General features: G+C 44.6%; 1 protein-coding gene across 1 annotated transcript in view; it reads right to left on the bottom strand.

Annotated features, from left to right (window-relative positions):
- FAM135B (family with sequence similarity 135 member B) overlaps window positions 1-14,328 on the bottom strand; it is a gene marked incomplete at both ends in the record, with an annotated part of 167,052 nt that overhangs the window by 127,440 nt on the left and 25,284 nt on the right. Inside the window, one exon of the mRNA XM_082600938.1 lies at window positions 401-480. Coding sequence (XP_082457064.1) covers window positions 401-480 — 80 coding nt within the window. The remainder of the gene's footprint in view (window positions 1-400; window positions 481-14,328) is intronic.

Raw genomic sequence — 14,328 nt, 5'->3', positions numbered from 1 at the left:
GCCTGCCTGCTGACTCAGTCCCCTATACCTAGATGATTATCAAATTCTCTTAAACAACAGGTTTCTTTTTACCTATCTGCTGGATGCCATTTCCCTTCCTCTTCCTCCCTGACTTGACTTTAGCCAACCTCCACAGCCAGGTTTATCCTCAGATGCCAGCTGCTCCTGGGAGAGTGTTTGTTTGTTTGTTTTTTCCCTCAGCCAGTTCCCCCTTGCAATAACGTACACACATGGCCAAAGCAACAGTGGGTCTCCATTTCCAAAACCCACTCGTTCAACATTCAACAATGATTTACTGAGTGCCTTTATGTGTCTAGCACTCTGCTCAGCCCTGGCTTACAGTGATAAATGAAGGCTTACCAGCGGGGAACAAGTGCCCCACTGCCATCCTCCTGCTCACCTGTCTGCCCAAGGATGGAGGCACTCAGTCTGTGGGGGATCCTTGAGGACACCTTCAAGGTCACTCGGATCTGATAATACCTAAGAAAAGAACAGAGGACAGGCTGCTGAATATCAGATTTCTTATTGTTGGCTGCTGCTAAAAATACCTAGACTTAATCCTAAAGATTGTAGGGAACCAGGAAAGTTTCTGGAAGATGTGCATGATCATTAGCATCAAAGAGAGATTTATTTTGTTAGCATAGTGGGAAAGGGATGGGATGGGCAAAGCTGAAGACACCTGAGATCATATGAAACACATAAGAGGTTGGTAGTGACGGAAATAGGAAAAAGGAAAAGATAGGTCATATGGCACAGGTACATTAGCGGTGTGATTTTTCTTCAGTCAAAAAAGACCATTTTACAGAAAAATAGGAAGTTTAATGCATGGTGGACAATCCATACACAAATTGAACTGCTATCATGTTACAACACAGACAAACATTTCCTTTAGAAACACGGCAGCTGAACTGCTAATCCTGGGGATATTGGCAAACATTTTTACCAGTGTATTTCTGTGCCTTTGTTTTTATTATGTCACCCGCATTTCCAGACTCGGTCATTTCAGAATATCGTGCAGGTTCTCACACTGTCAGCAAACTCTCTCATCTGTCTTCTTTTGCCACATGTGCAGAAGCACTTTTTGAAGTTCTGTGCTTTGCAATCAATGATCCTTTTGTTTGCAAGCACTTGGGAACATTTCTGGCCTCATAATTGTTCTCCCCTTCCACTGATTTCAAACCCATTGTGTAACAGAACACGAATAAAACAAAGTGAAATAGAAGGAAAATAGACCATGAACACATCAGTCTCTCATGGCTCACTGAACTCACAGCTGGGAGCTATTTTGCTGTGGACTCTGTTGCACTGTGAATACGCTTGGAGAATGTTTATGTTGACATGTCTATGTGTATATGGTGATCCAAGGAGATGTAGAGCAAAGAGCACTGGCACCGCACTTATGTAGCTTGGGTGACATCATTTGAGAGCTGTGTGACTTTGACTACATCACACAACTTCTCTGAACTTGTTCTTGTATCTGTAGGATGAGGATTTTAAAAAAAAAAAAAAAGAAAAGAAAAGAAAAAAAAGGGACTTGTCGCGACTTCTGCTTCCAGGAAAAATGGAGTAGACACACTTTTTTCTATTCCCACTAAGTACAGCTAAAAACTCTAGACAGTATATAGAAAACAAACAAAAGAAGATTCTTAAAGGTGAAAAAGAAAGCAAACAGTCTAGGGACCTCAAGGTCCAAGGAAAGACATGATGGTGAGTTTTCTGCATTTTCTTTTTTGCCTCGTATACCACATATACCTCTCCCTGTAGCTCATCTTTTAATCCCCTCTGTAACACATTTTACAGAACAAAAGTTTTTAATCTTGACGAAGTTGAATTTATCCATTTTTTTTATGGATCATGCTTTTAGTGTCCAGTTTAAAAAAACTCTCTGCTTAGCTCTGGATCCCAAAGCTTTCCTCTATTTTTTTTTCCTAAAAGTTTTATATTTTGCATTTAAGTCTGTGATTGACTTTGAGTTAATTTTTATATGAGGACTGTGATTTAAGTTGAATTTTTGTTTTGTTTTCTTTTGGCCTGTGGATGTCCAGTTGCTTCAGGACCATTTATTGGAAAGGCTTTACAGAATTGCTTTTGAAACTTTGTAAAAGATCTCTTGGGGATATCTGTGCCTTTGTGACTGCTATGTCGGGGTAGAGATCCAGGCTCCCCAGAGGGTCTCCACGTAAACCAGGCTAGGTGGAGTTCTCGTCACCACCCACTAGTAGTGAAAATCTAGCTCCCTACTGGAGACCTGCTCTTGCCAGGTTGGGGGAAGGTGTGGCTTGTTACAGCTTGGCAGTGGTGGACATCTAGGCTCCCACTTGGCCTTTGCTGGTGTGGGTGGAGGTGAAGCCACTGTTTTCCCTGTGTTGCTTGGCTAGGGTCGAACTACTATTGTCAAAACGTTTCTGTCTTGCTAGGCTGCTTCTTTCCTGGTCCTTTCTCTGGAGAAAGCAGGCTTTTTGGTTGGAGCTTATTTTTGATATTCAAAATGGCCTCTGAGTGTAGAGGTAAAGTCCTGTCTAATGTGTTCCTAAAAGCAAGAAGGCTGTGATGTGCCTCACACAGAAAACAGTGTGCTAGATAGGCTTTGTTCTGGTATCAGTTACACTGCTGTCAGTCATGAGTTCAATGTTAATGAACCAGAACCAGATGAATATATATATATATATATATATATATATATATATATATATATGCCTTTACACAGAAACACACCTAAAACAGGCTTATGTATTGATCAATGGATGAAAATGTGACCGGAGGTTCCCAGGAACATAACATATTTGTGCCCTTGTGACTGCTGTGCAGAGGGTAGAGATCCAGGCTCCCCACAGGGTCTCCACATAAGGGAACCATGGCTCATTATACAGAGAACGTTTACTACCATCATGAAATTTACAGGGGAAACACAATAACAAATAACCATGGACACCATTATCTGTGAGAGGGAGGCTGAGGCAGAGTGGAAGGGCCCTGCACGGTCTATAGGAGACAGCTGCTACTTAGCAGTAGCTAATTACCACTGTAAAGAAATGTTGGCTATGCAATGCTAGATCTTTCCATTTTTCAAGGGAAGACAGAAATTTGGATTTTCAATAAAACATCTTTAATTTTTTGTGTGTGTGTGGTACGCGGGCCTCTCACTGTTGTGGCCTCTCCCGTGGCGGAGCACAGGCTCCGGACGCGCAGGCTCAGCGGCCATGGCTCATGGGCCCAGCCGCTCCGCGGCATGTGGGATCTTCCCGGACCGGGGCACGAACCCGTGTCCCCTGCATCGGCAGGCGGACTCTCAACCACTGCGCCACCAGGGAAGCCCAAACATCTTTACATTTTTAAACGTTGGTTCATAAATCAATGACAATGACAAGAGCAACAGCAAAAACAATTAGCAGCAGCAACCACGGCCACGGCGTTAACCATAAAGCACTGTGTTGACAAGATAAAGCACAGTTTCAGGCTAAATCTCCAAGGGCCAATACTTGGCCAAGTCTAACTTATATGAATACAAGCTGTCACTGTTAGTGTTTCCAGAATACAAGACCAGTGCACGTCACTCATTCCATCATCACAGGAAGAGGCACAAAGTGCAGCGCCAGCAGGTGTAATACTCTAATGGCTTTTCCTCTCCAAACACAAAATAGGTCGAGCATCGCCAGAGGCTATGCATCACTCTTCTATCAGACGGTGTCGGAAGCAGGTGCAGGTATGCTCAAGATTTATTAAGCATCTCTGCACTAGGATCTGTTCTAGGAACTTCCACGTATGCAATCTTGTTTGACCCTCCGTAAAGCCTCGGTAAAAGAAAGCATCATCTCAAGTGTCAACCGAAGAAGATGTGGAGTCATTGGAGGTATCTAACTACTTAGCTAAAGTAGCTAAGCTAGCAAAGGGCAACGAGGCTCTAACTCCAGAAATAATACTAATTTGTGTTTGCCTGTTACATCTCATAGGCATCACATTTTGTTCCGTAACTATAACACTTTTATAACCAGCTCCAGAGCACCGTCTGAATTCTTCCTCTTTAAAAGCACTGGTGCTACTGGACCTTATTTCAAAGAACTAGTCATCTTGCACTTCAGATGCTTTATAGGCATAGGTTGGAAGACATAAGTGTTAACTAGGTTGGTCCATTCGGCTTCTGGCTGGATTACACAGAATGTTTAAACCCCTTTAGCAATTCTCTTTTGTCTGACAGGAAGGCCCTGCCAGGTCATAAATTCATAAACCATGTCATATATGATATACATGATACTGTTTGATCCCTTCAGAAAATCTGTGATGCACTTACCACGACTTCCACCTTTAAATTAGAAATCTAACCCTAGAGATGAAGGAATTTGTCCGAGTTCACATATTTGGTAAATAATGTTAGCGCAACTCCTAGAATAACCTTATTGCTTCAAATAGATATCCTTTAACCATCTTAAAGCCACCTTTTTCCAGCTGTGGTGACTCAAGGAAGACACCATGAAGAAGGGAGAAGTTGGCTCAAATCCTTGGATAATGAACAAGTGGTAGGAGAATATGGGGGATAAGTACCAGTCAGAAGGAATGGAGAAGTTAAGACCAGGAAGTGGAAAACTTCAGACAATGTGCTGGTATGTTTGAAGAGTCTAGATTTCCACAGAACCCCTTTTGGGAAGTGATAGTAAAACAGTCATCCTCTATTGGCTTCCATCCACTGAACTATGCCCTTTACCTAATGTGGCAGGTAGAATAATGTCCCTTCCAAAGATATCTACACCCTAATCTTCAGAACCTGTGAAAAAAGAATTAAGGTTGCAGATGGAATTACAGTTGCTAATCAACAAAAAAAGTATTTTAAGTACAATGAGAGCTGTACTTTTCTACACTGTTGGTAGAAATGAAAAATCACAACAGCCTTTCTGGAAAGCAATTCAGCAAGAATCTCAAATATGTTTATTTTCCTTGACTCAATAGTCTTATCCTAGGAATCTAACTTTAAAAGTGTGTGTGTGTGATTGTATAATAATGAAAAATCAGAACAACAAAGAAATAGTTAAATAAATGGCTGTGCACTCATATGATGACATGTTAGATAGCCAATAAAAATTATGATTTTGAAGAATACTTAATAATGGAAAAATGTTCAACACAAAATTTTTAAATGGGAATATCCCCATTGATTTTTATGATATGTTGTTTAAAAGTTAAAATAATGCCAATAAGTGGATCAACAAAGTTTTAATGCGTTTAAAAAAAGAAATGAGGAGATTATTCTGGATTACCTGGGTGTGCCCAATGTATTCACCAGGTTTCTTCTAAGTGAAAGACGGAAGCAGAAAAGAGAGTGACCAAGCAATGCAACGTGAGAAAGACTCTATCGTCCATTGCTGGCTGGGAAGAGGGAAGGGGCCACCAGCCAAGGAATGTGGGCAGCCTGTAGGAGCTGGAAAAGATAAGGACACAGAATCTCCCCTGGAGCCTCCACAAAGGAATGCAGTCCTGCCAACATTCTGATTTTAGCCCAGGGAGACTCATTTCAGACTTCTGACCTCCAGAACTGTTAGATAATAAATTTGCATTGTGTTAAGCCACTACGTTTGTGTCAATGTGTTACAGCAGTAATAGTAAATTAATGCACGGAGGCTTTCAAATTCCCTCCTCACGACAAAGTAGACAGGAATGGTTATCCCTATGCTAACAATAGACAAACTATAACTCAGAAAGGTTAATTAATTTTCCTATAGGCAAACAGCTAGTTCATGGGAAGTTTAGGGATTAAAATGCAGGACCATTTGACTAAAATCAAGCTCTTATTTTGGGGGAGGCAAAGCCTGGTGTTTCAACCTTCATAAGCTCGCCTCAATTTCCCCATCACCTTTTTATCCCCAGAAGCCCAACCCTACTCATTCTGATCACTAATGTATTTCCCCCTGTTTTCTCAAAAACACAGTGAGAACAAGAATGATACTTTTCACTCCTGTGTCCCTTAGAGCTCTTACTAAGAGCTCTGTACTAAGGAGAGAAAAGCATCTCATAAACATTAGTTCTCAGTTGATTATAGAGATACCCATCACCACCAGCTGCTGAAGGAGAAGCCACACCCTATTCATCTTTGTATTTCCAGCAACATGGTGCTGACACACAGTTGACATACATTTAGTGCCAGAGGAATGTATGAATGGATGAAAATTCCAATAACAGGAATTCCCTCAAACCACGGGTATATACAATCCAATCCCAACATCTAAAACTGTGTGAGTGACTCAGAACCCACAAGCAATTCTTTTAATACTAATAAAACTAGAAATCCTATTCTATAATGGGAATACAGAGATCTATGGCATTTTGTCATAACCACTTTTCTATCAGGCATATTATGAAACCACCACTCTGGGACCCAGGGACATTTGACATGACCTAAAATACAAATCACTGTGTTTGTGGAAAGGTCAACACAGAGTCTGGAGTCAAAACGCCTAGGATCCAGAGCCCAGCAGGCAATCATGGGTGATGACACCTGTAATGACCTCACAGAACTGTCATGAGGTATGTACAGGGCAGTGCGTGGAAAGCCCTGGGTATGATTCTCAGCCCCCATATTCCATTAAAGATAAAATACTGGTGTTACTATTACCTAAGATGTATGTGAAATAGACATCCTCCCCCAAACACCATCCCTATGTATCCTCCAACCTCACAGCTGGGGTGAAACTGGGGGAAAGGTGAGGGTCTGGGTGGGACAAGGTATAGAGATGCCTGGGGCACATACTGCATGATAATACAAAATGGCGGACACAAGATGTAGTGTTCTACTATGATACGGCTTTGTCCATATGTTTGGAAAACATCATCTTTCTTGGAGTCTTCAGAGGCACTATAGCACAGTGGTTAAAAATGTGAATTCTTAAACTCTGCCTGTTAAAGGCTGTGTAACCCAACCTGAAAGTGGAAGACCCACTGATCTTGGGGTGAAACTCTCTGGCCTAGCAGGGAAACAAAGGAAGTCTTGCCAGTAAGAGAGGCTTGATGTTCCAAAAAATTAACAACAACAGTAAAAAATAAAAGACCCAGGAAATGACCAATATATTTTCACTACAGACTCACAGACTAATTCATCTGTTCTCACAGTATCCACCCACCACAACAGGACTACAATCCATTTGTTGGAATTTACTGGCTTTGGTAGCAAATAATGAGATACTTTTTTAAGAAAAGTCCACTTTAATATTTTAGCAAAATTTGTCTGGATACTTCAACAGCATCAAAACAACGATTATAGGGCTTCCCTGGTGGCGCAGCGGTTGAGAGTCCGCCTGCCAATGCAGGGGACGTGGGTTCGTGCCCCGGTCCGGGAAGATCCCACATGCCGCGGAGCGGCTGGGCCCGTGAGCCATGGCCACTGAGCCTGCGTGTCTGGAGCCTGTGCTCCCCAACGGGAGAGGCCACAACAGTGAGAGGCCCCACGTACCACAAAAAAACAAAAACAAAAACAATGATTATAATAATACAGTCAGATTCCACTGATGTTTACTCTGAGTGCCCTCCTCATTCCTGTATCCCCATCTCCCTGCTGATCCAGAAGGGTCTGTGTGGTAATCATACTGTGAACTGTCTGCTAAGCATCCATAATTCCCTCCTTCCTTACAAAAAAAATAGATAAATAAATAACCGACTTTGTCAGGGAAAACAGTGTGCCTACTCAAAAATACTCTCCCTCTGGAGTCCCTTGCAGCCAGGAGAGATCTTAAGATCCTGTCCTGGTTATGGAGAGAAAAGCATACATTGTCAGATGGAGCAAACCAGAAAGCTTTGGAAGAAGAAGCCTCAGGTTTATGACCTTTGGGTTGTGTGTCCCTTCTCTGACTTTGTCTTCTGACTTGGCACAGACAGAAAACAGTAGTGGATGTTAAAGCAGCCATCTTTCAGCTGTGGGGACGAAAGCCGTGTGGAAAGGATGGTAGATCAGAAACATAAAAGTCTGCATCCCTGGTGTCATCAGTGGCACAGTGATGCTGTCTGCATCTGGGCTTCTTGTGACACCCTGTGGTATTTAAGTCAGGGTTGGTCACATGTCTGAAGCCAAACACAATCTTTCCTGATGGAATCTGATTCCAGACCGTCCTGGGGCCATATTTTCTATGGGGGAAAACTCAGAAGACGTGACAGAGGCAATCTGACTTCTCTCCCTGACTTTCTCTTGGCAGTGGAGAGCTTAGCTTTACCATGCATTAAGCCATTAAAATCTAAGATTCCAGGTTGGACTTTTTTTTTTTTTTTTTTTTTTTTTTGCTGTACGCGGGCCTCTCACTGTTGTGGCCTCTCCCCTTGCGGAGCACAGGCTCCGGACGCACAGGCCCAGCGGCCATGGCTCACGGGCCCAGCCGCTCCGTGGCATATGGGATCCTCCCAGACCGGGGCACGAACCTGCGTCCCCTGCATTGGCAGGCGGACTCTCAACCACTGCGCCACCAGGGAGGCCCTAGGTTGGACTTTTTAGTAGAAACAAAGCAAATAGTTTTGGTCCACCAGAGTTTAAAGCTACTTCCTGGAGGAAGAGGGATCTCTTTGTGTAGCTGAACCTAACTCACTGTCATTCTCCAACAGGGTGTGTGGACAACACACACACACACACTAACGGCAAACCTGAGTTGTGGTTACTTAATAAACATGTGTCCAATCAAACTGTTTTTAAATCAAATGTCTACAGAAACCCATTTACAGAGTTATTCCATGTTTAAGTGGCACATCCGCTACCAGGCAGTGGTGTGTCAATACTGCAAAACTTCATGTTCTTTGCCTTCAAGTTGGTAGCTTGAAATTGGCCATGATGGGTACATATGCATCAGGGAAACTGACCACTGTTTCGACTCTTTTTTCCTTTGGAGTTTTTTTTTTTTTTTTTTTTTTTTTGCGGTACAGCGGGCCTCTCACCATTGAGGCCTCTCCCGTTGCGGAGCACAGACTCTGGACGCACAGGCTCAGCGGCCATGGCTCACAGGCCCAGCCGCTCCGCGGCATGTGGGATCTTCCAGGACTGGGGCACGAACCTGTGTCCCCTGCATCGGCAGGCAGACTCTCAACCACTGCACCACCAGGAAGCCCCTGGAGCCAGTTTTAAACGTTCATCAGCATACCACTGCTGCCCCCTCCTCTGGGTACCATCACCACTCCATTCTTTTAAAGAAAGGGAATCTGAAACCTGAACAGAGTAAATAAGCGGGCAATGTGGAAAAATTCCAAGAAAGTCACCGTTGGGTGGGACTCAAACTGCCGAGCCTTCTGGAAAAATCTATCTTACTGCTCAGAGACACCTCAGTGAATAAAGCTATACCAATTAGGTTCCTGGGATAATTCTCCTACGAGCTAGAAGAAGAATGACCTTCACAAGATGGGTGCCCTTTGAATACAGACTTGGAAGTCAGAACGAAATATCTATAATTCCTCCCCTATTTTCACCTCTTCTTATTCACATTAAAAACCAAAACAAAACTACAGCCACGATAATGATGTTTTTGTGTGACTTAAGACAATTTAAACTCTCTGAACTTCAGTTTCCTCATTTGCAAAGGGGCTATCAGTTCCCTTCTAGAGGTGATATCGAAAGAAATAAAAGCCAAGGTGCGGAGCAACCATGGACCGCAGTAAATCACGGGCATTATTTTTGCTATTGTTTTTTTTTTTTTTTTTTTTTTTTTTTTTTTTTTTTTTTTTTTTTTTTTGCTGTACGCGGGCCTCTCACTGCTGTGGCCTCTCCCGTTGCGGAGCACAGGCTCCGGACACACAGGCTCCGCGGCCATGGCTCGCGGGCCCAGCCGCTCCGCGGCATGTGGGATCTTCCGGGATCGGGGCACGAACCCGTGTCCCCTGCATCGGCAGGCGGACTCTCAACCACTGCGCCACCAGGGAAGCCCTATTTTTGCTATTGTTATGTTTACGTATCAACCCAAATAGGTTCACAAACAAATGCTCCTGTTCATAAAAGCAGCCCACTTAAGGAACTCGAAGCCGCAACACAAGTAGCCTAGTTGGAAATGCTGTCTATAAAGAATGGGGTTGCAGAGCTGCTGGAACACTGAAACAAACGGGCTTCCCCATCCTGGCGTCTCCCTCTGCTGTTTCATTCACACTGGCTGCTGGACCTGTTGTTCCTACCTAATGAGTCAACCCAGATGGGGGTTCTAACGTGCATGAGTGGCCATGTATGTGTCACTGTTGCCAGCGCCAGTCTCTATGTCACCCAGAAAAGCACCATCTGCAGGTAAAATGAAGGTCCCCTCTCGAGAGCCAATGTGGGACGGGATGTCATCAAAGATGCCTGGCACCAGTGCACACTCAACGGGTGTGGGTTCTCTTTTTGACTGGAGGCAGCATTTTATTTTCTTCACATTTGTGTTGCTTGGATTAAATGACGTTGGGTGGAAGCAGGCTTTCAAGCTTCTCACACAGCTTTAAATGACATGGGTGATTTAAAACCGCAGACCAGAAAATCTGCTGTGCAGTATCACACTGAGCCGAGGGTATCTGCAGAGAGAGTTTTTCTAATGGGTAAGACCTGATCCAGCATCGAGGTCCAAGATGTCAGAGGCCGGGGGCAGGGTTGGGGAGCAAACACAACTCAGGTCTTTTGTGTACAAGGACCAGAGGCATGGCATGAAAACACGTGGTGGAACCTCAGAGCTCTGGCTTGTACCTCACACAGACCAGGTGTTAAATACCGACTCACCTCTTACGAGGTGCGTGACCTTGAGCAATTCACTTGACCTCTCTGGGCTTTGGTTTCCTCATCTTAAAAATCAATGGTCATGAGGAACAAAGGGGACCCTACAGGGAGGGTGCCTGGCACAGTGCATGAGACGTGGGAAGCACCAATTCCTTTTAAAACTATAATTGTAGGGGCTTCCCTGATGGCGCAGTGGTTGAGAGTCCGCCTGCCGATGCGGGAGACACGGGTTCGTGCCCCGGTCCAGGAGGATCCCACATGCCCCAGAGCGGCTGGGCCCGTGAGCCATGGGCGCTGAGCCTGCGCATCCGGAGCCTGTGCTCCGCAACGGGAGAGGCCACAGCAGTGAGAGGCCCGCATACCACAAAAAAAAAAAACAACTATAATTGTAATTATTAAAATAGTGGCTTATCTAGATGTTGCCATTGGGAAGTAGACTCAGCAAATCGGAAGATGATCCCCAAGCCCACCAAGCTAGCTTGCAGAGTCCACACTAGAACACAAGACTGCTCACTTTGGTCCATTTTCCAACCCGTCGTACCGATATATTTGGACATAATCTAATTCTAGGATATATGTTGATATTAAGTGATAATATCTTCTATACATAGATGAGCAAATTATCTTATCGTTGCTTTGGATACTCCATAAATATTAACAGTAACAACCACAATATCAGAGCAAGAATAAAGGAAGCAACCCGTTCTTACAAGCCAACCTGAATCAGGTGTTTCACATACAATGTCACGTTCTACCTGGACAGTACTCATAAAAGATGATCATTATCTCCTCCACTATTCCTTTGAGGAAACTGAAGTTCAAAAAAATGAAACTATATACTCATAGACTCACAGCTTATAACTAGTATTAGGATGCAAGCTCACAGCTATATAACTCCAAAGATAAAATATATATATATATATATATATATGTATTCTTCCAGTTAAGGTCAACTCATATATATACTGGTCACCAGCAAATGTAAGTGGGGTCCAGTGATGACTCATAATAGCATGAAGAGCCCAAACATGAAAAGCCATGCCAGTGATGATAATGGAAAAAGCCACTGCAAGTTTTCTGTACACTTTATTCATATTCTTCCTACTCACTTATGGTCAATTGACCAAAGCCAGGTACAAGGCATCAAAATAGGGGCTGCGGACCCAGAGATGGATGATAAAACAGCCCCTGTCCTCGAGGAGCTTACAGTCTAGCAGAAATGAAAGCTGATTTCACAAACAATAATTCCCATCATAAGGAGGCTCTCAGAGTTTTCGAGAGGATGAGGTAAAGGGCAAGGTTTGCTCAGATTGGGAGATATTGCTTTCAGTAGGATGCAGGGGTCCATCCAAGGCAGAATTGAATTAAAACTGGTCCTTAAAAGGAGCACAGCATACAGGAGAGACCTCACATGTCAAGAAACAGAAGTGTGAGCCAAGAGTCAAGGCCAGGGTTACCCTGGTGGCGCAGTGGTGGAGAGTCCGCCTGCCGATGCAGGGGACACGGATTCGTGCCCCAGTCCGGGAAGATCCCACATGCCGCAGAGCGGTTGGGCCCGTGAGCCATGGCCACTGAGCCTGCACGTCCGGAGCCTGTGCTCCGCAACGGGAGAGGTCACAACAGTGAGAGGCCCGCGTACCGCAAAAAAAAAAAAAAAAAGAGTCAAGGCCAGTGAAGACAGCACAGTGGCTAGAGCAGAAGGCAGTACCTTGAACGTCACCCATTTTCAGCAGGCCCTCCTTATAATGCTGGTCTCCGGGTAACAAGGCTGGACCCATGTTCCGTAGAATCACAGTGTGCTTCTTTGGTATTAGAGTGCAGGCTTTGACCCAGAGCATGACTGAGATCCTGGCAGACAGGGGTGCTCTATAATGGAATTGTGTTCATGCTGCATATAGCCGCACATGAGTTCACCTGCCTTCTTTAGGCTTTGACCCATTTCACAAGTGTAGGTTAGTACTGATGAAGCTTAGCACCATCTTGGCTCACCCTTGAAGAATGGGTAGGTCTTGGCCATGCCGGGAAGATGCAATGAAATTTTAAGGTGGAAGAGCAGCTTGGAGACCTGCAGAGGGGTGGCTCCTGGAGAGAGCGTATGGGAATAGTGGGGAGCTAAGTGGCTAGAATGCAGGATAGGGAAGGAGGAACTACAAACAGACATTTCCCAAACAATTTACTCTAATATCTGCTTCTATATAAACACATGGCCCAAGATACCCCTCCTCCACCACCCAGAGCGTGTAAGTGGCGTGGTTAAAGGTACCAACTGTGAAATCAAACAGAGCTTGGTTTAAGTCCCACATTCATCACCTCCCAGCTGTCTGACCTTAGGAAAGTTACTTAACGTTCCTGAGCTACCATTTCCTCTCTTGTAATGTGTAGATAAACAATTAGACCCAACTCATAGTGCTGCCTGAGGGTGACATAAAAAAAGTTTAGCGCAGCACAACATGTCTTTAATAATTACCAGCTGAATTAATGTAATTATTACCATTATTATTTTAATAAAGATAGTTTTGTGGAAGGCATTGTGCTACACTGGGAATGAACAATCTTTGGAGTCCAACCTGGGTGTGAATCCTGGCGCTGCCACCTGCCAGGGGTGTGACATTAGGAAAATCATTTCACCTCTCTGAGCCTCAGTTTCTTCATTGGTCAAAGACGTGTAGCGACACCCCTCTGGTAGGTCTGTTGTAAGAATGAATAAATGTGATAATGTATGAAAGGTGCCTGCACACCGTGTGTACTCAGAAAATACAAGATGCTTCAAACATCGTTTTGGACGATGTCACCTACTACCCTGCTTCCGGTCTGAAAAAACCCAAGTAACCTGGTGTGAGTCATATATCATGCATGGGCTATAACAAAGGGTAAGTGGGTACTAAACCTGCATTAAAAACAGCTTGATAGATGATAGATGTATGAACAGATAGACAAATAAACACACTCGCCAACTGTTCTCAGAGAAAGAATCCCTGACCAGTTTCCAGCCCTTTCCATCAGAATGTGTCTCTTTTGAAAAGACACAGTTGGGCTTCCCTGGTGGCACAGTGGTTAAGAATCCACCTGCCAATGCAGGGAACACGGGTTCGAGCCCTGGTCCTGGAAGATCCCACATGCCACGGATCAACTAAGCCCGTGCACCACAACTACTGAGCCTGCACTCTAGAACCCGCGAGCCACAACTACTGAGCCCGCGTGCCACAACTACTGGAGCCCGTGCGCCTAAGGCCCGTGCTCCAAAACAAGAGAAGCCACCGCAATGAGAAGTCCGCGCACTGCAACGAAGAGTAGCCCCCGCTCGCCGCAGCTAGAGAAAGCCCGTGCACAGCAACAAAGACCCAATGCAGCTAAAAATAAACAATTTTTTTTTTTTTTTTTTTTTGCGGTACGCGAGCCTCTCACTGTTGTGGCCTCTCCCGTTGCGGAGCACAGGCTCCGGACGCACAGGCTCAGCGGCCATGGCTCACGGGCCCAGCCACTCCGCGGCAGGTGGGATCTTCCCGGACCGGGGCACGAACCCGTGTCCCCTGCATCGGCAGGCAGACTCTCAACCACTGCGCCACCAGGGAAGCCCATAATAAAATTTTTTTTTAAAAAAAGAAAAGACATTGTCACCACCTTGGTTAATTGTCTTCCCT

The sequence above is a fragment of the Mesoplodon mirus genome (assembly GCF_964341445.2).
Source record: "Mesoplodon mirus genome assembly, chromosome: 16".
Taxonomy (NCBI): Eukaryota; Metazoa; Chordata; class Mammalia; order Artiodactyla; family Ziphiidae; genus Mesoplodon; species Mesoplodon mirus.
This window is presented reverse-complemented; position numbering and strand designations above follow the sequence as displayed.